General features: G+C 35.5%; 1 protein-coding gene across 4 annotated transcripts in view; it reads left to right on the forward strand.

Moving 5' to 3' along the window:
* The window catches only part of LOC139143525 (MPN domain-containing protein-like), a 42186-nt gene that overhangs the window by 16062 nt on the left and 2790 nt on the right, over positions 1-23334 (forward strand). For 2 of the 4 annotated variants that reach the window (XR_011554614.1, XM_070713938.1), the window contains exons 2-14: positions 7228-7436; positions 14802-14948; positions 15450-15542; positions 16484-16925; positions 17729-17757; positions 18143-18239; positions 18640-18739; positions 19103-19175; positions 20716-20792; positions 21015-21183; positions 21959-22029; positions 22515-22595; positions 22979-23071. Coding sequence is in view for 2 of the 4 variants with exons in the window: in XM_070713938.1 (XP_070570039.1) it covers positions 16756-16925; positions 17729-17757; positions 18143-18239; positions 18640-18739; positions 19103-19175; positions 20716-20792; positions 21015-21183; positions 21959-22029; positions 22515-22595; positions 22979-23071 (960 nt within the window). In the remaining 2 variants the exon portion in view is untranslated. The remainder of the gene's footprint in view (positions 1-7227; positions 7437-14801; positions 14949-15449; positions 15543-16483; positions 16926-17728; positions 17758-18142; positions 18240-18639; positions 18740-19102; positions 19176-20715; positions 20793-21014; positions 21184-21958; positions 22030-22514; positions 22596-22978; positions 23072-23334) is intronic. The other 2 variants (XR_011554615.1, XM_070713939.1) reach the window with 1 other exon arrangement.

Here is a 23334-nt window from a genome sequence, read left to right on the forward strand (position 1 = left end):
AAGACCATCTTAACTTTTCTGAACATCAAAAATTTGAGATTTTCCCATTGAGTTGGTAACCATTCTAAATGTCAAATATTGGTAAGTTTTGGGTAAAAATTTTCTGTAATATCAAAATTTGCACAATGACCACTTATCTGTTATTATTGAGTTTTATAAAATTTCCTTGGGGAAAGTTTGAGCCAAAGTTTAAGTCTTTCGTTTTGAAGTACACACTGCTTTAAAGTCAATTAATTAAATTAAAAAGTCAATTAATTAAATTAAAAATCTTTCTGCAGAAAGTGTCTGAAAATAACAAACAGTCATTGGTGAGGACACTCATAAAAGTTGACTGTCCGAGCAAAATATTAACCCTTTGAGTGCCAAAGTCAGTTCTTGTGGTCTTTATAAAATGTACCCCTGTCAAAATTTTTCAGATTTTTTGCCAAAATTTTGATGAAAAACTGTAGACAATGAAATGTGATGTTCATTTGGTCCAAAATTATCAAAAAAAATTACAGAAAAATTCATAAAAATTGGTAAAATGTTGCACTAAAATTTTGGTGGGAAGTGCCTTGTTAATATTGTCCCCCTCTGTGCCTGATGTACCTTGTCTTTGATCTCAGCTAACCAAACCTGGAAATTATTTCCACCTGTCCATTGGGCAGGCAACTGTAAAATTTGACAACAAATTAACCCGCCCCAGGCAGGTCATTATTTCCTAATCCACCTGCAGTACCAAACATGAAAACACTTTTATTTTAAGAGTGGATTAATGTGCTGTACCAGTCCTCTTTCTTTGTGACCTTAAGCTTAGATGAAAGCATACTGTACATATTCTGAAAAATTTAACTTCCAGGAAAAGTTCATAAAAGAATTCTATTCTAATGTTTATTTGTTGAATATCAGCAATTAGTACAAAATCGTTAGCTATTTGATAATATTTTACTGAGTAGTTGGAAAAGGGCATCGTGATCCACATTGACATGTGAAACTGGTATGAAGTGAAAGAAAATTTGTATTAGCAAATGATAGAGTGAAGCTTTTATACATGGAACTGGAAGAATTGATACGCAAGCTGCAAACGTGATGTTGCCATCGTGGTTTGGTGATTATAAGCAGCAGTTTCAAGGCTGAGGATTTTTATCGACATCATCTCGTAACATATCGATTGACTTGATAAAACTACTGGGAAAACAAAGGACTAACACCATTTAAATTGTCAATGTCATCGAGAGCTAATGTGAAAAACTGGGATGACGATAAACGACAGTGTATTTGAATGATCAGCACTCTTGAAGGATGTATATAATCTTTAACCCTTTGAGCGCCAAAGTCAATTTTTGTTTAACTATATCAAAATATACACCAGTCAATTTTTTCCTAAGTTTTGCTAAAATTTTGATAAAAATCTGAAGCCAATAAAATTTGATGTTCATTTGGTCCAAAATTGTCAAAAAATTACAGAAAAATTCACAAAATTGGTAAAATGTTGCACACTATAATTTTGGTGGGAAAATTGCCGTACTCAAAAGGTTAATACTGGTTGAAGTAATAGGAAATGTTGTGTTTGCAGTCATAATATATATCACTTTTAGTTGTTGATCATTTATTTCTACGTTGAGTTTTCTCGTTAATTTTTTTAAACATGTACATGCAGGCCTTTTTCATGAACAAGGTTATCTTGTACATGAATCTATTCACAATTAATAAAAAAAAGCTTCAGCTGTGTTGGTATAGTAATGTAGTTCACAGTGACCTAAATCGCAGGTAATACCTGTGTCTTATGAAAGTACATCTCTTTACTGATGTTTTATCGGTGTCATGTGTTCATGACTTCACAGTGATGACTTTGATGTTCGTAAAACAGCACATATCAAGTTTTTCATTAAAATTATGAACCGACCACCCAATCAAGTCAACATCCCTGTTTCATTATTGAATACTCCATGTTCATCAGTGAATTCAGTAAAAGTATGTAGGGGTGTGTACGTACATGTTGTATACACGCTGGGAAGAAGTAGCGTTAATTATCCTAGTTTTGTCTTAATCATGAAATGTGTCCTTTCAGATAATGTAAATACTAGAACCTTTCAGATAATTTGAATATATGCAAATTTAGACTTTCAGAGGAGCAGACAAATGTTCAAATGTTATCATGAAATGATAATATCTCTTTGTCATGTTTTCATCTGCCTTTAATACTTACTGGCTGAACTTTGCCATAGTGTTGCTGTCAATTTTCTGTTTCTAGAGGGAAAAAAAGCATAATTCACAAGAAGCCGGAAAGATTTCACATGAAAAAATAATCCCAGCCACTGGAACAGGCATATATGTCGAATTCGGTGTAAAACAGTTGCTCTTTTATGACTTTACTCTGAATATAATCGCTGCAGATCAAGCAAGTTGTAAAAATGTGTCTTAACTTATCAGGGAAGGTGATTGTGTCTCTAAATTGCTAGTACATAATTTGTCAGAGGTGCCTGTAATAGGTTTGAGTGATTCAGGTGAATGTGGCGATATCTCACTCATCAAATCCTAGATAATCTAGTTGACTAGAATTAAGGTGAGTGTTCTGGTGTGTGGTGTGCGGATGTATGTCACTGTGATTTATTGGCCTCACATCAATGTAGCCTTAGAAAAGACTTGTTTCATGAAAAACTACAAAATGTAGGTCAGCGCACTCTCTGAGAATGGATGCAACGCAGAGTGGCAGGTATTTATTGCTTGGTGTGAAACTAGGATACTGATTATGTGCTGTCAGCATGCACTGGTATCCTCTCTGAGAGCAAATGCATTTTGCAATTAGTATATCAAAAGATGGATGCCAAGGTGACATCAATGGTTATACAGCTGACTTGCTGTGGTCTTGTTTTTTCTTTGTCAAATGATTGCACGAATCATAATTACACCAACAGCAAAGCAGCTAATTGCAGTGAAAGCACACAGACCTATATGAACACTTGGTTTCCCCATACCTGATTACCTGAAAGTTTACTCCCTGTAAGCCAGTCAAGTCCTTTTACCATGTCATGATAATCTTAGGCATAGTACTATACTACTGCAGTGACTGCGTGAATAACGATGTAAAAAAAATTAGTCTTAATTATGAAGTGTAGGAATTGTCATAATTAGTTCTGAAGGTCAAAAATATGCCATATTGGTCAATATATCTGGAGTCATATTGATCCATCATGTTGAAAAAAAAATTGTAGAAGTATGTTGTATCGCAGAAACTGCATTTCTCACCTTGAAAATGTTCAATATTTAATATAGTTTACACATACCGGTAACAGCAATCAGTAACAGAAGGAAAGGATCTCTTTGGCTGTATAGTCATGAACCAGTGTTTTTAAAATTTGAATTTGTCATACATGTAGTGGTGATTTTTGCAGAATGGGAAATATGATGGCAAACATCTTTATCACTAATTTCAAAGTTGCCTACACAATGAGAGATTTTGTATGAGGAGCATGGGGCTGGCTGGCCAAGACAATTAGACTGATTCGTCAGGAATTCTCACTTCAAAATTACAGAGCTTTGGCAAAAGACTTCAAAGGAAAACTTTGACAAAATGATTTGCCCGATGGAAATTATTAATTTGAGAATCGTATCACATGACAGTTTCTGTTCAAAGATAATGAAACGTGTTTGCTTTCTGACAATTTTGAGATATTGATGGGGACAGTTTAATGGCTTTCCTCATGGTTGAAATCATCCGGCCCCTATGTTTTATTCAAACCCCATCAGCAATGGATGACAGGCGAATATGAAAAATGGTTTGGAATAAGAGACATCTGTGTTAGATGAAATCCATGGGGAATATATCAACAATGGAAATGGATTCCGATTCAGTCTCAGAATTCTGACCGTTAGTAATTAGTTTTGTTCAGAGTAGATTACAATGTACCCTCAATATTTAAAAGCCAAACTACAAAGAGAAAAAAAGACAGGGCAATTTAAGTTATGACTAATCCGACGTGGAATAGAACAGAATTCTTTACAGCGTCAAAGTCATCAATTCTATACAGAGTTACTATGCATGTATGTGTATAGGGCCAGTTAATGTTCAAATAGAATTTGTAAAGGTATTAAAATCTAGGTACAGTTCACGGCCATTGTGCGAAACAAGTATGTACATTTACATTGAATCATTTTTGTGGAGTATCACAGCGACCGTTAAGTGCGCACACATCAAAGATTTATTAACTGCCAATCCACTCGACATCCTAAAAAGAGTGGCTAAAAGCCTTTGAAATATCCATCGCTGCGCCGCTGATCGTTTATGCCAGGGCTGTAGTGCTCTCAGGGTGCCTTCCACAGTCATAAATATTCATAGACAATCTGCCATAAAAGTTGGTAGGTAAAGTCACGTCTTTGACAGCAGCGGCGGAGTAAATGGGCCATCTCATTTTCTCAATAGTCTATGATGTGTCACCAACTCACAAGGGGACGGCAGCGTTTTTATCTTCAGTATTCCGAAAAAAGCAAAGGTTAACAGCATCATTCCTCTTGGATTCAATTCTACCCTGACACAGACGTGTACATGTACATGTACATCTTGTGAGGGGAAATGTGCATGCATTCTTTTCATTTAAGGTAGTATGCGCCTTGAAAGTGAAAGACTTAAACTTTGCTCAAACTATCCTAATGGAATCTTTCAACCATTCACTTTCAAAATCAAGAATAAAAATCAGTTAATTTTGGTACTACAGAAACAAATAACCCAAGATTTACGGATATTTAAAATTCTAAATGGCCGCCATCCCTGTGTTTACTCTATGAAGAAAATAGAATTTTCGAATTTCGAAAAACAAAGCCAATGGAAAGTTTTCGTACACCTAGATCTTTAAAATGAACCCCCACAAGTGGTATATCAGAAAAGAATTGTTAAAGTTTGAGAGTCCGAATACCTGTCCCCGAACCACATTCTACAGTCTGGACACGCTACCCTTTCATATCACTTAGAAAGTCACTGTAATAAAACATAATTCACATACACATGTAGGAAAACAGGAAAATTAATTGTCCACTTTCAAATATCAAAATTTAGCAATCATTTGATATAGGGTTTGACAACGGCTTGACTCCTAACATATGAATCAATATAGATTACTGTATCTCTCTTTTTTCATCAAATCATACTAAACTTTAATATTTTCAAAGGTCAGAATAGAGTGCTCAATATATCACAGTGGGTCTGGGAAAAGAAATATTATTTCTAACCCTGCAATAGTATATCCTTTTAGTCATAGTGTACAATGTACATGTATGGCTGACATCTTGCAACACTACCAGCACGCGAGTTTATTTTTTATGCCAGTTGGAAACCACCCTAGGGATGCTAAGGGATAGACCATTAGCTTGGGGGAAGGGGGGTCAAAAACAGAAAAAAAAAATTTTCAAAGCAAAAAATTAGGACAAAAAAATCTTCAGACTAGTGATAAATCTGACAGTTTACTGAGAAAAAAAATTAGTACATCATGACTCACTTGGAAAAAAAAAATTTTTCAAAAATTTACAATTGTTAAAAAATATTCACAATCTTATTGTGACAACCCCCACCTCCCAAGGTCTAACGGTCCGTCCCTAAGTCCTGTATATTACCAGCAGATGGTGCTCCGCTCCAATCTGAAACTCCTTTCAAAATTACAGACCATAATTTTGTCAAAGGTCTAGCTGTGTTCTGCCCATAACATCACCAAAAATATGACAAATTCAACTTCAAACAACAAGCAAGTGCAAGTACATATATTTACACGTAATCAAAATCAACAACATTCCATAATGTAGCTAAAGACTAATTTGAGCATTCATGAACAGATACCTGTAACTTATCATTATTATATATAACCGTAGATGGAACTTGTTGGAAATACTTTGGACTTCAAGTTCATAGAAAATGAGATGCTTTATAAACAAAATTGAAATAAGCCATTGTGAAGTTTAAGTTCCCTGAGAAGAGATTATCACCTAAATGGCAGGTACATTGAACATGTAGATCTGTCTGTCTATGAGGAAGTACATGTAGTTTGGATGTGGCAAGCTTGAAACTTGTCCAGATAAATGACTGTTTTATCATTACCTACAGTGAAATAAGCAATCTCAAATTATACTGGCTGTCAACTAATTATTATGCTTTTCAAAGTAGTTTTGAAGCTGTTTTCATGTGGCGTAACAGATTAAACTGGTTTCGTTGAGAAACATGTTTGTCATGTACAACTAAGTTTCACTTCTCTGAAATAAATATAAACTAATATTTCAGACTTGTATGTAAAAAGGTAAACTTCACACAGATACTTTCAGTACAATTTTTACTCTCCACTGAAGAAAAATGATATTTATGCAGTGCCTCAGGATTAATAAATTCAGAATTTCCATGTGCATCTGTCATTTTATTGAATTCAGAATTCCATATCTAAATATTTCAGATTAAAAATTTTTACGATGTTTCCTTCTTACTCTGTTTGTAAATGTCAGAGTCAGTACTTTAATCTGTCTGTTATGTGTACCGTGTGTTTATATACTTTGAAACATTAATTGGCAGACTTTTATTTCTACAGTCATCATGGCCTTTTCAATCAGTGTACACAAAATATCTAAAAGATGTTGACAGATGGTAAAGTTCTTGTTGTGTTCTCAGGTCATAGGAACTTTCATAGCTCATACTTCCATGCCTCAATTTTGTCCATGTGTCTACAGTATAGATATCTTTTTGTAGGAAATGGTCCTCTTTGCATAAATTTACTCATTCCTGTATCAAAAATACAGAATACTGTATCATTCCCACTTAGGAAACTGAACAGGTTCAATTGCAAATAATTTGTGTAAATATTTAAACATTGCATCAGGGTTTCTCCAGATTCTTCATATTAACATTAAAAACATAATATAATGTAAAGCATCACTGCACGATATCCGTAAAATTTGAAGAGTAGAGGAACATCTGTATCCCTGATTTCCTTTGGCAAAGTCTCTGTGTTGATGAGTGCCCTCTATAGTGTGATTGTGAAGTGTCTTTGTTTTCATTCATATCGACAAGAACATTCATTTCCGTGATCACAATCTGCACATTGCAAGTGGGAAAAGAATTACCTTTTCTTGGTTGAAAAAATAATGACTTGCCCAACAGTTTTAATGCCATTATTGTTTCAAGTAAACTTCTTGTGCATAGGCATATTTTTCTCCCAGAACCAATTCCAGTGACTTTACCATTGTGTTTTTTGTCTCTTTCAAACACCCATACAGCATCTCCAGTCTCGGCAAACATGGAAGAAAGCACGGAGGAGGATCCAGAGATGAACTCCAATGAGGAAGAAGATGCTGACAGTACTTGTATTGCAACACCACAGAAGAAAACTCGTAATGTCGTCACCGGGCGTGGAATCACTCTAGGAATGCTGCTTTCCGATGGAATAATAGAGGCTGGAAACGGATGTCTGTCCATGGATTACCTGGTCAGTCAACTGAACAAATTATCAAACTAATTATTTAAACTGTAGAAAGAGGACATCACGAGTTCTGTATGGTGCCAGTTATTGCTGTGCCATTTTTTGAGGTGTAAATAGTACAGGATTCAGATATAGTCTCCAACCTTAACCCTTTTCCTGCCAGACAGTATCACTTCCCCAACAGCCAACTCAGTGAAAAGCTGTATTGCGCCAAACCATACGTATTTCTACCCATTAGGCTTGGTCTGTTCCAACAGCTTTAGTCCATAAAAATCATGTTTACCGTATCTGTGATTTCAGGGGCCTTCAAATGTTCAATTTTTTGTTAAAATGCACCAAATGGGACATATTATGCTCCTCTACTTTTAATGAACTTGCCCTGATGGTGAAATATGAACTTGGCAGGAAAAGGGTTAATATACAGTAATGTCATAGTCTCAAAGGGCTATGCTCAACCAAAATTTTGTAAATGGTTGCAAGCATTAAGAATTAGACCTACAGGAACAATGAAACAGTTTGATAGGATAAGACTTTGGGATAGTTATAGTACAGAAAAATGCATTGAAGTCATAGTTACAGACACACATTCGGATAGGTTAAAGGTATACAGTCAACTGTAATCTAAATATGCCCAATATGGTTAAAGGGGCGTTCCTTGGTATTCAAAATGCCCATGTGAGGGCGCTGTTTTTAAAAAGCGGCCACCCGCTAAAATCTGTGATTGTTAGATTTTCTCTTCCATGATAACTGTGGCAAAATTGGAACAGGTGACAGCAGTGATCGAAATAATCGGTGGCAATGGTGGCATTTGCCACCAAAAACTGTCAATCTGCCACCAAAATTTTTTTCTGGTGGTATTTTTCTGCCACTAAATTTTGGGTCATCATGTCATCGATCCTACAGCTTGAATGAAGGAACACTGAAGGAACACGCATTGTCTGACGGCAGAAAAACTCATTAGCCAAAAAAACCCAAAACTAATTGCGACATTTTGGCATGAATGAAAACACAGTGTCAATCCAAACTTGTGATTGGTTAATCTCCATATCGATGACAGCAGCTTTTGTACACTTGACATGTTGTTGCCCTCTGTGATAGCTGCATATGCAGTCATACTGCACAAGATAAAAGCATGTTGTGACATTTTGAAAACAAAGCCAAACTGCAGCCTGCATGAATTAAATAACAATAAATACTTGCAATTCATTAGCCAGTACAGGGCTCAAAAATTCCAATCGCCCGACGCCCGTGGCTAGTGAATTTTGCGTTCGGGCAAGTATGAAAATCAATATGCTTCCCGTCCGACGGGCAAGTGCACCAGCGGTTGAATTAAGCTCTGGACAATTCAAGCTTGAAAACGTATTTCATTAGGTCTGTACACGCCTGCAATCATTGTAAGTCCTTCAACTCTCAGACGTTTTTTCTGAAAACCCTTGAAAATCCGCCCAACATCGCAAAATAATCGTTCTTGCTGTTGTAAAACACAAAGAGTCGTAAAAATAGATTTTTGCGACATGTTCTCTCCGACGACACGGAGTGAACTCACTGTTTTGTAAATGTGCCGTAAAGTGGTATGCTCTTGACAGTGGTTGCCATTCTCTTTGTGTAAGTGTATGAGTCGTATGACACTCGATCGGCTTCACACGATAATGTAATTACACCATGTGCTTGGTAAATGGATGTAAACTTATTCGAAGCCATGGATCTCGGCAATGCTTACTGTTCAACGTAAATCAACCCCCAGTTGAAAAAGTACAAGTTTACATCATAGTCGAAACAGGCTCAGTCGACCAAGGAGGCCACATATTGCAGCTACGTATTGCGTGAGATGCAGACAGTTTCAAATTACGTGACCTTGGTTGTTAGGGATCGGCTCTCACTTACAGAAAACAAATCTGCACTGAAGAGTATAACGAAAACGAAACTTGAATCTGCTCTCTTGACGAATACATTTATCAAAATAAAACTTTGAAAGACAGCTGTGCTCAGTGAGTAAACATGTGAACAGGTAAAAGGGTGCAGATGTACAATGGTACATATGCATTGGCAGATAAACACTAGCAGAGCAGTTGTTTGTGATCTCAGCTTGATAATAAAGAGCAGCAGCCAGCCATGCACATTGTAAATCACACAATCTTATTACTCTTATGCAAAGATTTTAATTTGGATTAGGTTCTGGAAAAATTCCAAATTCAAAGATGTTTTCTAGATGGCCAAATCTACAGAAAAACTAAAGTATTCTCACATTTCTTCTGCGACATTTCAGATTTGGTAATAGTCCTTCATTTTAACAAGAATGTAGTTCATGTTTGAATCTGTTTTTTCCCTCTTTGAATTCACTTCATATGGCCAAACTCTTGCTCTCTGTTACAAATTACTAGTACAGTTATTCGAAATTTAGGGCAAGTAAAAATGAAATTCACGTGTCCCACGGCTAGTAAGTTTGAAAAAAATTTTTCGAGGCCTGCAGTATCGGTTGATTTTTGGTGATGTGTACTCACCATATTTTTAAGAATTTATAGATTAGATAGAGTATGTGGCAATGAGAAAATGTTTTATTATACCAATCACATGATGTGTTAAACTGCCACCAGATTTTTCATAATTGCCACCTGATTATATATCTGGTGGCAAACTTTTGCCACGAGAAATAAAAAAGTATTTCTATCCCTGTGACAGTATACCTTTAAACTACATTGTGTGCATTAGACAGTTGACAATAAAATATTGAACACTGTGATTTGTCAAGGTACATTCGGGTCAGTCACAATCAGGGTGCGCTAGATGATTTTCATTTGTTATGGACATATATCTGCTATTCAGACTGATATTATATTGCTTATTTGTTTCTAATAAATAGTAATAGTTGTAACTAACTTGGTCACATAAAGAAATATTGCATATATTGTGCAGGTTTGGTTGTACATGCACAAAAATGCCTTTAAAAACTGTAAAAAGTAGCGTTATGCTGTTTCACTTCAAAATGTACTTAATTTCAAAATGTTTTTGGAACACGGTGTTAAAATTGTGGCATTTTTAGCTTACATATGTTATTGCAGAATACCTAACCTTTCTTTCACAAGTTATTTCATGCGACTATGTGCATTGGAACAGAAACTGTGGAATTTTTACCAAAACTGTAACATCGTTATGTTTTTTGTGTTTTATGACCATAAGTACATATACTTTTAGTTTATATGTAGAAAAATGGATAAAATATTGTAATATTGAATTTAATTCCAACCTCAACATCCATGGCAAGCATTTATACACCAAATTTAAGTAAAATTGCATATTGTATTGTTTTGTGAATAAATGAAAATGGAGATCGTTGTGGTCGGAATTTCTTGTAGCGTCCGTGACACACTCATATCTTAAGGACAACAGGAGTTATAAAAGATCTGATGTCACAGGCCTAAGTGTCAATAGGTGCCTACCTTAAATAAACAAATTATATAATTACTGTCCCGTGCGTTCACTATTAATACTCCTAAAATATGGAAATGTAGCATCCGTGACGGTGTAGCGTCTGTGACGGTGTTTACTACATAGTCATAATTAATAACTATTTAAAACACTTTAAAGCAGTTAAATCACTGAAACATATAAATACTAGTGTGTATTGTGTGTACATACATGGAGGTGGGTTACAAAATGTCTTCAAGGCATAAAATTGTAAATTTACACAAAATTGATTTTTTAAAAAGTAATGAAACACTCAAAAAGTTATGTTCAGCCTCAACTGTAACACTTAGATCAGTGTTTTTTAAGAATGCAGTAATTATATTGAATATGTTATTAGAATTCTAGTGAAAAGAACAATGAATTCTGTGCTGTATATGCATTTGTTATTGTGTATTCCATTTCAATTCATTATGTCACGGATGCTACAATAAAATGCAAACATTGTTTTTCAGATTATAAGCCAATCTAAATGTGAAATAACCACCACATATTATATAAAGGAAAATGAGGGCAACTCCACACATCGGCTCTACCAAGATTGTTTAGTATTACGCTATGGTGAATAAAAGGATCATTGCATTTATTTTGTGTGGAATACATGGCGAGACACCGGTGAATCGATAGTGCTTTGACCCTAGTCATGTGATCTGGGTCCCCGGTAAACCGGTTTGTTGATTGAGTGATTCGTCTTAACGGTGTTTCAAGGCCGGAACCAAAAATGGGGTTCCTTCATTAGTCGCTCTCTTGTTTTGTATCCATCCGCTTGATTGTGTGATGAAGTCATCTTCGTCCTCAAGGAGGAGAAGCCAGATTCGTTATTGAGAGAGTTAGCCACTATTGACTGACTCTATAGTGAGCGATCCGGTTTGTGGTGTCATATTATAAATAACACGACCCAGCATCGACCGGAGTTTCTGGACGCTTATAAGGATTTTTGTTTTAGGGCATATTTTGAGCGTTGCTAGTGCTCGTTATGTCAACAGTAAATGTTGTACTAATCTGACAACGATTACTTGTTTTAGGCATTTAAATCGATTAACCGAACTTTTGGTTTTGTGTCAATTTTGCATGGACTTTGTAATAGATTTCTAGTCGATATTGGTGCCTGCTTTCCGGTGTTTGAAAAGCATGTTGTGGAAGGCTGTTTCGAGAAATAAATCTTATTTTTCTGTGTTTAGCCATTCCCAGGTTTCATGGTTTCGTAACAATATTTGCTGTAAATGGCCTTTGAAATCGGTTTGGTCTGAGGAGAGTATTGGTTTATTTAATTCATGCAGCCAACTTTGATTACTTATATGGAAGCTCTCTCATTTTTTTATTTTCTTTGCCAGATGATGTTTTCTGTACTGCTCAGCAATCTTTTCAGTTTGGTTGATTGTAGTACCAATTCGATGACAGATTGCATCTTAATTGGTTTTATACGATAAGTTGTGTCATAAAATTGAGACAAATTCAAAAAAGAAATTCATTTTCCCCGTTGTTAAAACTGCTATCATGAAACCTTTTAAGGCCATCGTCTGGGCTAATGTCGGTCAAATGCTCAAAAAATCTAATTTTATTTTTTTCCTTCATTGTCACCGTCGACATGTATACTTTCAAATAAGCTATATCATTCTTCAAAAAATATTAACTAAAATCGAGAAAATCACGTTTTTTTCCACTGACCCCTGGTCAAATTTTATTTAGTCTAATTATATATTCAAAACAGGTAAATCGCTATTTTTGGTTGCCTAAAAACTTTGTTGAGTTATGGCATCATGTATGAAGTAGTGACCATTTGCTTGCTTATTGAAGCAGCTTTTTCAGAGGTAAAAATATGGCGTTGTGGAAATTGTGAGTTTGAGACTAATTGCAGTCTAAAAAAGCCAGATCAATGAGTAATCGGGAAGAAATTTGCAACAAATGATTCTGTTTTATATTTTGTGTGGATATTACTGTAAAGCATATGAAGATTTTCATTCGGGTATAGCAATTAAACCAGAAAACAAACCATATTAGACGTTATGGTGTCCATATACATAACAAGTAAAGAATCTCACATGAATTCCATTATCATGCTGATTATAAAATCAATGTTTTTTTGATAATTAACAGTTCATTTTTCACTTAGAAAGCAATTACAACCAGGCTTTTGTAAATAGAATTCTAACTGACAATTTAAACTTGTCCAATACCCTATTTTGAGGTCGTAAACTTTGCATGAAGTATGAGTATCACCTTTATGTTGTAAACATTTCAATCCAATACTCCTAACAATTGTGTTTTGTACTGCATTCGTTTCTTGTGGCAGTAATAACTCTTGAAAGAATGGTTGGAATGCAATGAAAATGAGCCAACGTATGTGAAATTAAATACTTTACAAAATAAACTTCAAAAAACAAGGTCATCCAATCATGTCATAGTAGAAACTTGACGGAAAGTTGTGAAATTTATTAATTTTTCAATCTTACCGAGATGACTATGATTTAATTTATATTGACATCTTAAACAGTCATAGATTTAGGTTCACATTGTAATACATATACATCTGAATGCTACAGAAAAAATTCGGTTGTTGTATGACTTTTCATTCAATAGATATCTTTGCCACAAATTTCCTCATATTTTTAACCCTGAAATTGTCGCCACGGCAACCGAATATCCGGTTTTCCCCCTGCACTGCATTTTACCATCTACTGCAACAAAAAGATGACAAACTCTGAAAACAAGGTACTACACGGTTAGTGTTTTAAAATAGCCCAGACAATAGCCTAACTGTTTGAGCGATATGGGCAAAGTGTGTTTGAATTAATCACCGAACTTTTCATTTGTTGTGCCGGATATCGATGGACTGCTTACTCCTTCACATGTTGGTCAAAGTTACATAACGAGCTATGATTTTGTAAGAAGGATTTATTTTAGATGCTCGTTTTATAGACCATGAGGAGTGTCGTCAGAAAACGACTCGAGGGTTGATCCCAGAAGTAAGCTCAGCTGCAGTGATTTTTTATTCCAACTGATTATTGCAGTACAAGTTGCTATAGCTTTCTTGTTCAATTTCAAGAAATTGTCAATGTTTTGACACAATTTTCACAATTTAAATGTTTGATACAGAAAGGTTTTAGAGAAAAGAGAAAGAAAAAACCAGATTATTAATTGCTTTTTATAATTCAAATTGACCTAACTTTCAAGTTTGATTTTGGTAGCGTCCGTGACAAAATTACATGTCATACTAAACAGAAAATATTTTAGAAAGAAGTTCATTTTGATTACACTGAATGGTATTAATATTGTTGCTATAGCATGGTTAATTCATGACAATAAAACTTTTAAGTACAGCATACCAGCGGAAGGACATAGAGAAGTTGAAAGTCCTATTGAAAAATATGATTAATATTGTTGTATTTCTCACTAAACTTGAGGTTGTGTTTATTGATGGAAAAATTAAGTAAATCATACCAAGTAAGCTTATTTTAATGCCAATATACATCTTTTATATTGTAATAACATAAGAAAGCATTAACAAATCATTGTTTAAAATTTTATTATGACATTTGTGTTTCATGTACAACATTTCTGTAGCGTCCGTGACACTGCGTCAACCATATAAAACAATGTGCACTGTGGTAATACTAATGACGTTTGCTTCACCAAATTTTAGGAAGATATGCCCCATACCATAACCTTTCAACATTATTTTAACTGGACAGTTATCACGAACTTAAAATTTTGACCCAAGTGACACACTCTAGCGCACCCTGATTGTGACTGACCCGATTGCAAAACAGAGTCAGGTTTTAAAAAGAAAGTGAACCCATCTTTTTCTCTCCTGTACTTGTATCTCCAACAGTGACAATGTACCTGAATTGCTAAAAGATATATGGTCATCTGGAAATTTACATATTCCTTTTTTTTCTTCATTCTCAGGGTAAAAAGTTTTATGGAGATCTGTTGCCCGATGGTAAAATCCGATGGCAGGAGACAAAACAAATATTCAACTCACCTAGTGCCTGGGCTATTTATTGTAAAAAAGTTGTCAATCCTGCCAAGAAGTCTGGCTGTGGATGGGCTTCGGTGAGTTCTTTACAAAAAATATTGCTGGATTATGGTTGTCTAAAATAGCTTTCTTCCGTAATATTATATAGTTATAGAAGTAAACCGAACAGCAAAATCAATACCTAATTTACTGATGGTTCTGTATGAATATTTCATTTGTGTAACCACCTTTGTCAAGTTTCTTAACAAAAAATTTCAAAAGTAGGTGATTTCTGTCAGATTTCTTTCATTGATAAGTACCTTCAACAAGTAAGAATTGCTACGTGTTTGGGTTTTATATCAATTCCAAATGTTACTGTCCATGAGGATAATGGTTTCTGAACAGTTGGTGGTGTTGCCACTGCAATCACTGCAGTAGGAAATAACAGTCTTTTTCCAGACGGCATCACTAAATGGACACTTTCAAATGGTCTTCCATTTTGGTGAATATAACTGACCGATAAAAGGTAATCTGTAACTAAATAAACAAAGGAAAATCAGTCCTAATAGTTGGTGGTATACATGTATGTGTTTTTCTAGGTGAAGTACAAAGGTAAAAAGTTGGACCAGTTTAAGTCAACATGGTTCCGGAAACAGCACCCAGAACTGGATTTCCAATTGCCATCACCAGGGGTAAGAAATTTTTCCAGTATGTTGCCTTGCACAGGAAATTCATGGATGATCAAATCCATGTCATCATGAAAAAAATAAAAAGGGAGGAATGATATTAACTTTGTAAATGTTTATCAGGGATTGGCTACCAAGCATGGATGAAATTTCAGCTTCTTACTTAATTCAAGGAAATGTGAGATTACTTATAAGATAATGATTTAGCTAAAACTCTGTATCTTTCACATCAAAGGAGCTATCTGTATTTCAGTGAGGCAGTTATTACCACATTACACGAATGCCGTCAATGCATCCCAGAAATGCCAGCTTTTCATTCATGATATTCTGTACCATGGTATTAGAATAAAGGCTTTCTCACCTCTATAGTGTTTGCGTTCCAATTCTGATATGCCAGTAGGCCAATCCAAGAATAAAGTGTCACATTCTGGCTACCGTAGTGTTCCATGGAAAACAGACACTGAAAATGTCATGTCACAGCAGTACAAACAAAAATGCATACACTGAAGAAAACACATAATTCCATGTACATCTATGCACTTTGTACGCGTTGTATTTGGTTCATTTGAATTCCAGGTTTCACCTATTGGCATCATTTATCACACACACTTTCACCCCAGTTCCATGCATAGAAATCCAACCAGTCTATTTGAAAGAACAAAGCTAACCAAAAGTGTGCTGGTGAATAAGTCCAACAGCATACATATCATTCAATTCACAAGTCCTTTGATCTCAAGACTTGTCATTCCAACCCTCTACCCCCATTTTGTAGTGAACAGGCCCAGTTTTTACACAGGGCACAATAGGGTTAGACCAAATTTTTGTTATGCAATTGTTATGCAATGGGTGAAATTACTATGGGTATGCCTATAGTCATGTGTAAAACACTCCAAAAGTGAAGCAAACTTTTTTCTATTTACTTTCAAATCATCCCACGTGAACATCAGACGCCATCAAGTCTCACGAGCAGCCCCGTCGTTGAAGAGGACTCAAAACAGGAACAATGCAATACAGAGGACAGGGAAAATAAGGAGAACAAAAATCATTACGAGAACGATGTCAGACAAATTGACCAACAAAAATCGCCAAAGCAGGACAACAACAACAACAACAACAACAACAACAGCAACAACCTCAGAGGTCGCCCCGACAGGAGCAACCGCAGAAATCACCGAGACATGAACAGTACACCAGGTCGCCGAGGCTCGAACACCAACACATGGTGCAGCAGCACCAAAAGTCACCCGTCAGACGTGAAAATGGGACTGCGCAACACATAGGAGTTGAACGCGAAATGAAAATCATGAAAAAGCAGAGAGGGAGACCAAAGAAAAACTCATCGGCTTCCAACAATACACCATCAGAAAGTGGTACAAGGGGAAGGAAAAGGTAAAATTATAATTCTAAGATTAAAACAGTGTAACTAGCTCTTGATAAAATGTTCTCTTTCAGTCAGAAATCTACCTCCAAGTACATGTGCAGATGATGCTGAACTCACAAAGAATAGTAAACAAGTTCTGAGAAGTTCTGAATAATAAAACCCGCTACCTAATTTTAAATTGTATGTGGAATTATTTTATGTATGGTCTATCAACATGCATGAGTATATGATCCATTTCATTCTGTGTTTGTCATGGCACTGTGAAATTGTAATTGATGTGAGAAGTGCCTGAAAATACTCAATGAAAAATGGATCAAGTCACTCAATGACATACATAAGATATTTCAATTGACAGCAACACCTCAAGGCACTCAATGAAAAATAGATATTTCCATTGACAGCAACACCTCAAGGCACTCAATGAAAAATAGATATTTCCATTGACAGCAATACCTCAAGGCACTCAATGAAAAATAGATATTTCCATTGACAGCAATACCTCAAGGCACTCAATGAAAAATAGATATTTCCATTGACAGCAATACCTCAAGGCACTCAATGAAAAACAGATATTGCCACTGACAGTGCTATCTCTCAGCACTAAATAAAGCAGATGATACCAGTAATTGTATTGTTGCAAGGTACATGTATGCAATCACTGAAAAAATGTATGTAATGTCATTGACAATAATACCTTTGTGGATTTGATGAAATGTAGTATCTTTGTCAGCAATACCTCAAGGCACAAAGTTGAAAACAGATAAACTTTGACAAATCAAACCTAAAGATATCTCTATAATTCTTTTCACAGGAAATTGATGGAAGACATCATATCAAAAGGTAATGCTTTATCATTGTGTGGTCTTACGTCATTGCTCGTTTCTTTTGCATTGCATTCAATAGAAAAATTCTAATATGTAACAAAACCTGGATATAATTGTCACGTTGGTTACATGGCAAAGTATACCTTGTTAATTTTGATAATTGTTGCTGTACAAGAATCTGTCACTTAACTTGCTCTAGCCCAGAATGTCCTCAGTGCTTGTTGTAACCAATAGTAGCACCTATTGCATATTCATTCATATTTTTTAGGGTCTGTGATTCATTCAAATATTTTTCACTGAGCTTTACACTTCCCAGAATGCCCCATGGTCTCAGTGACATCATCAAACCAATACATCATGTTTTCAGTTTTTCTAATTCTTTGTATTTATTTTTTTCCAAGGCTTACATCAAAATCCGTCAAGGCATCTACTAAAATCTGAAAACAGAGACAGGACCATTGTCAATTATACGTCACTTGAAAAAAGGACTCCCGAATGGTCAGTTCAATTGTTGATTATTTGTATTTACATTCAGCATTAATCACATTGATGTCTAACACTCAAAAACTTCCTTGGTGATATTTGAAATTACTCAAGCAGTGTTTGCACTTTAGTTAATGTTTAGTAAAACTTTACATCGCTGCCATGTTTAAAAGTTTTGCCGTTCTTGATTATCAAAATTGCTGATATTGATTTTCTTACGTGCTTATATGATAATGACGTTCAAATTTCATCTTGCCAGCACCAGAAATACCGGATGAGATAAATAATTTCAACACAGAATTTGTTCCAATAGCGTCAGTTTTTGAGTCAGTAGGTTTGGTTCAGGTACTCGTAGTTCTGTGAATGAAGACATGGATGTTCCTAACTTGAAATTATCTTCACATTCACATGTTAGCAGGGATCCAAACACGCTGGTAAAATGTGCCGAATTCTCATCGTTTGGAACCACCCAGCCTTTCACTGTTACCGTAACAACCAACTGCCTTATGCTCATGGTAAGTGTCAACAGCAGTAACTTGACTGAAACATTGAAAGTCTAACGGGCCATAAATTTACCATGATGTATAGATGTATGAAGTATGATCAATCGACCTGCACCCATTAGAGATCTTTGGGTCAGTGTTATGTCATATTTGCCGAGATATTACTGATAGTGTGCAATATTTCACATACAAATCTCACCGTGATTCCTAATGTAAAGGTGCGACGATTTTATAGTTTATAATGCATATAAACCAACAAGTGGTATTTCAAAGTTTAAGTTGTTCACATTTCATACTGTAGGAAGTCCCTTTTTTCCCTACATTTTGCACAGGCTTCCCATAACACAGTTGTCTCATTTTTCTTGCTACGTTCAGGATTTTCACTGCCACCTGACTACAAGTGAAGTTGTTGGATATCTGGCTGGCTTGTGGGATCCAACATCAAAGAGTGAGTAATCAGTGGGTGACTTTTAACCTGGTAACAAACATCCCTAACTTGCTGTCATCAGCATCTGGTCTGTACATAGGCTGTTGGTTTTCTTGACAGTTATGATCTTTGAATGGACTATGAGAAAAACCCTCTTGCCTAAGTTCTCGTGCCAGAAGAGGTCACATTTTTACTGGCTCGTTCTGCACTTATGGCATGTACAAATGTTATTACAAGTGTTTCATCATATCCACTCTGTTCCGATCATCAGTGTCATGAATCCAGTACAGAGCAGGTGCAGTTTGAAGTGACACAACAGATATATGCCACAGGATATTTATGTTGCCTGTGGAAAGAGGAAAACTTTTGTTGGAATTAATGGATTATCAGTTGATTCAAGTCAATAAAGGCCAAGAAAACCTATATGGTACTTCTTTGTACGTGAAAATGAAACCTGTCCAGAGGGTTTTAATCTTGGTACACTTAACCCTTTCACCCCCAGTTCCCTGTATGTAGGTCCAACTTTACCATAGAAAACAATGGATTTGGGACAAACCATGGTGGTGAAAGGGTTAAATAGCTAGGAGCACAACAAGATCATAAGGAGCCCCACTATCATTTATTCAACAGTTGGTTTATAAATTAGCTAGAAAACACTTGTCTTGAAGCTTGGTGACAACATTATAAGTTTCCAACCACCTGTTGATTCATCACAAACACAATTTTTGGCTCCAGGACAAGTCTGTGTTCAATCATTCTGGCAATTGCTGAAGGTAAAAATAATGAGAGGTAAATTCAGAGGCAGTAGCTGTGAGCATATAATTACATTTCAGTGGGGATTTGAATTAGCTTATATTGGCATTCAACATTGTTCAGAACTTCGTGGATACCTGTTGATTCATATGATGAAGTGTACATTTATGCTAACAGTATTGAATTCCATAGATTATACATTCTGGTTTGTCACAGGGACTTGGTATCTTTTCCCTTTTCTGTCAGTATTGATCAACCCTTACCAAAGAAAACAAAGGGGCATACCAAAATTAGGTGACGATAGGGGTAGATGAGGATAATTTATCCCGATGAACCAAATTGGAGGACAAAATGACCCCTGTTCAGTAACTTCTGCATCAAACACTCCTGGTGATTCTCGTCATTGTGTTTGAGGAAATAAAGTTTTTCTGTTGATTGACAACAGGCAGACAAATTGAGTGAATAGTCATGCAACTCAGTCCAGTTCAAATCATTTATCCTGCTACAGTTTGTAGATCCTGGAATTCAAATGGATAGTGCTACAAAAATGCACATTTGATACTGAAATGCACTTTACAATGTGTATTTATTCGTGCATGAGTTCCCTTTCATATCTCATATCCTTTGATTCTTCATTTGCAGGCTTAATTAGACAGTACTATATTGAACAACCATTTCATAAATGTTATAGCTCACTGTGAATAAACCAGGAACATCAACAGTTTAATATTTTGATGTCACCCTATAAATTCATTGTACTTCTCTTTATTAAACATCCTTACAACAAATGTTCCTTTATTTCCTGCAGGTTTGCAGATTCTGAAAGCCTTCCCATGCCGCTGTCGTCTTGGCGACAGAGAATCAGCCCTTATAGTGGAAGAGGAGGTATGTGTCCATTGCATACCAGTTCATTTTTCTTGGATCTCAGAGAAAATTAGGAATTAAGGTTTCTTAGCCTATATTTTTGGTAATCATGTAGATTTGAAGGGAGGGTATTTCAGGTGCATTGTGGCTCTCACACCAATTTAAAACTTATCACTGCCTCTTTCAAAAATTGAATTGTGTTCAGATACACTGCAATATGATTCCACGATAATTTTATTTCAGATCAGACAGAAAATGGAAAGTAACGGACTATCATTGGTGGGCTGGTATCACAGTCACCCTGCGTGTGAGCCACATCCTTCCATACGAGACTTAGAATGCCAGATGGACTATCAGATGAAATTGAAAAGTCTGGGATCGCTACAAAATCCATGTATAGGAGCCATCATAAGTAGGTCATTTGTTGTATTGTTTAAAAGCCTGTAGAGTATTGTGTCTGTTTTCTGTTATTTTTGTTAACCCTTTGAGCGCCAAAGTCTATTTTTGTCCCCTACATAAAATAAACCCCTGTCAATTTTTCTCAGATTTTTGCCAAAATTTTGAGAAAAAACTATAGCCAATGAAATGTGATGTCCATTTGGTCCAAAATTATCAAAAAATTACAGAAAATTTCATAAAAATTGATAAAATTTTGCACTAAAATTTTGGCAGGAGAAAATTACAGCGCTCAAAGGGTTAAAATTCCTTCAGTATTTATTGTTAAATGCACCCAGCTCATAATAAAGCTATGATCTTTGTAGTTAGCTTATTTATAACGATAAACTTATTCATCGTCTTGAATCGTATTTGAGTGTTATACTAGATACCGTATGGAAAACCACTTTCAACCACTTTAATAGTAATCATTATAAAAATGTGACCAAGACATTGTCCGATTCACCTGGTGTTGTAAATGGATCATACAATCTGTTTTTGTAACAAAACTTTACTCAAAAATTTTACTAAACAGCCAGGGAACAGAGTTGATGTGGGCTATTTTACAGAAGGTAACAAAATGGGTAAGTTATGCCAAACTTAGGTTTTAGAGGTACTGAAAAACTCGCAGTATGCCAAAATAAACTGTCATAGTTTTCAGTGCCATTAAAACTGAGGATTACAAAATAACTAGTTACAAATAATTATGTACTTTTTAGTTCTTATGATTCTGTCTGTCCCTTTCTCTGTAGCACCTTACAATCTTGAACAACCACAAAAAGAATCTACTCTCAGGGCATTCTGGGTAATGACACCACAGGAGGTAAGTATAGGGTTGCAATGCGCATCATCCTGTAGTTCTTTCATGTTAATCAGAATACTGTCACCAGTTACAGTATAAAAGTCAACTGGTACAAACTTTGATACACACAAAATACTCTCTCAATGTACATTTTCTGTTTTTGAGCAGATGGGGAAATACCAACTTGATATGGTATATGTGTAATATTTTCATTATCATTTGATTATTGTAACTGATGGTTAAACGGGAAAAGTATTAATCTAAAAGCATAAGTCACTCCTAGTAAAAATTTGCATTTCTGTGGTGAATTTATTGAACAGGATGTATATAGATAGACTGTTGTAACAGTGTGTCAGTGAGTAGTCAGCGTACAGTGTATGTCAAAGTACACAACATCGGTGATTTATAATTCTGAATTTGAATTTCTTATTTTGCCCTATTGATTATTTATATTCAGAAATTAACTGCCTCTAATAATCTTCTTTTCATGATTTATTGCCTTACAGCATAAAAGTGGAATACCTATGCAAATAGAACTCAAAAACCAAGAGGACACGTACCTTTCACAGGACATCCTCAATGAAATGGTAAATATTGACATCGCATTAAGTCCTTAGTTTTCCCATCCTGAATTTAGCAACTTTGTTTTTGTAGAAACCATTTATGTCTGTGTGTGTGTGTCTGTGTCTGTGTCTGTGTGTGGGTAATATTAATCAGGATTTTTACAGATAAGTTTATCAGTGTGTGCCTCTGTAAAGTATGGTTCCTGATTTTGCGTAATTTTTGATCCAATTTCCCACAAATATGTACTACTATGCATATAGCATTTTGAGCTTTTCGGGTCAGATAGAATCTGTTTGTCTGGCTATAAGTATTTATATAGTAGTATATTATTGATTAGTGTTCGTTGAAGGTGTGCCTGATAACAACAGTGTGAAATATGTCAGTTTTCAAATTTCGTTTCTTCCAGAAATGGCTGTCAGATTATTACAGAGGAAGTCCAGACATGATCATCTTTTCAGAAATTTGGCATCAGTCCAACACATTCCTGGACAAACTGAAGGTAATCTCAACTTGTATACCAAACTCATACATCACGTTTTCTGTACAATTAAGTTAAAGGTGATAGTGATGAGGCCATTATGTATGTACATCTTCATTAGTATGTTGAAAATGCTAACTGAAATTAAAGCACACACATCCAGTTGCAGCTTTAAACTCTACATTTCCTCTCTAAAACCAGGCTCGACAAAAAGCTCAAATTTTATTCACAAGTTGAGTTAAAACAAGGACAATTAAAAGTTTTCTTTACATTCTGAAGACCAT

This window comes from Ptychodera flava, chromosome 11 (assembly GCF_041260155.1).
Source record: "Ptychodera flava strain L36383 chromosome 11, AS_Pfla_20210202, whole genome shotgun sequence".
NCBI lineage: Eukaryota > Metazoa > Hemichordata > Enteropneusta > Ptychoderidae > Ptychodera > Ptychodera flava.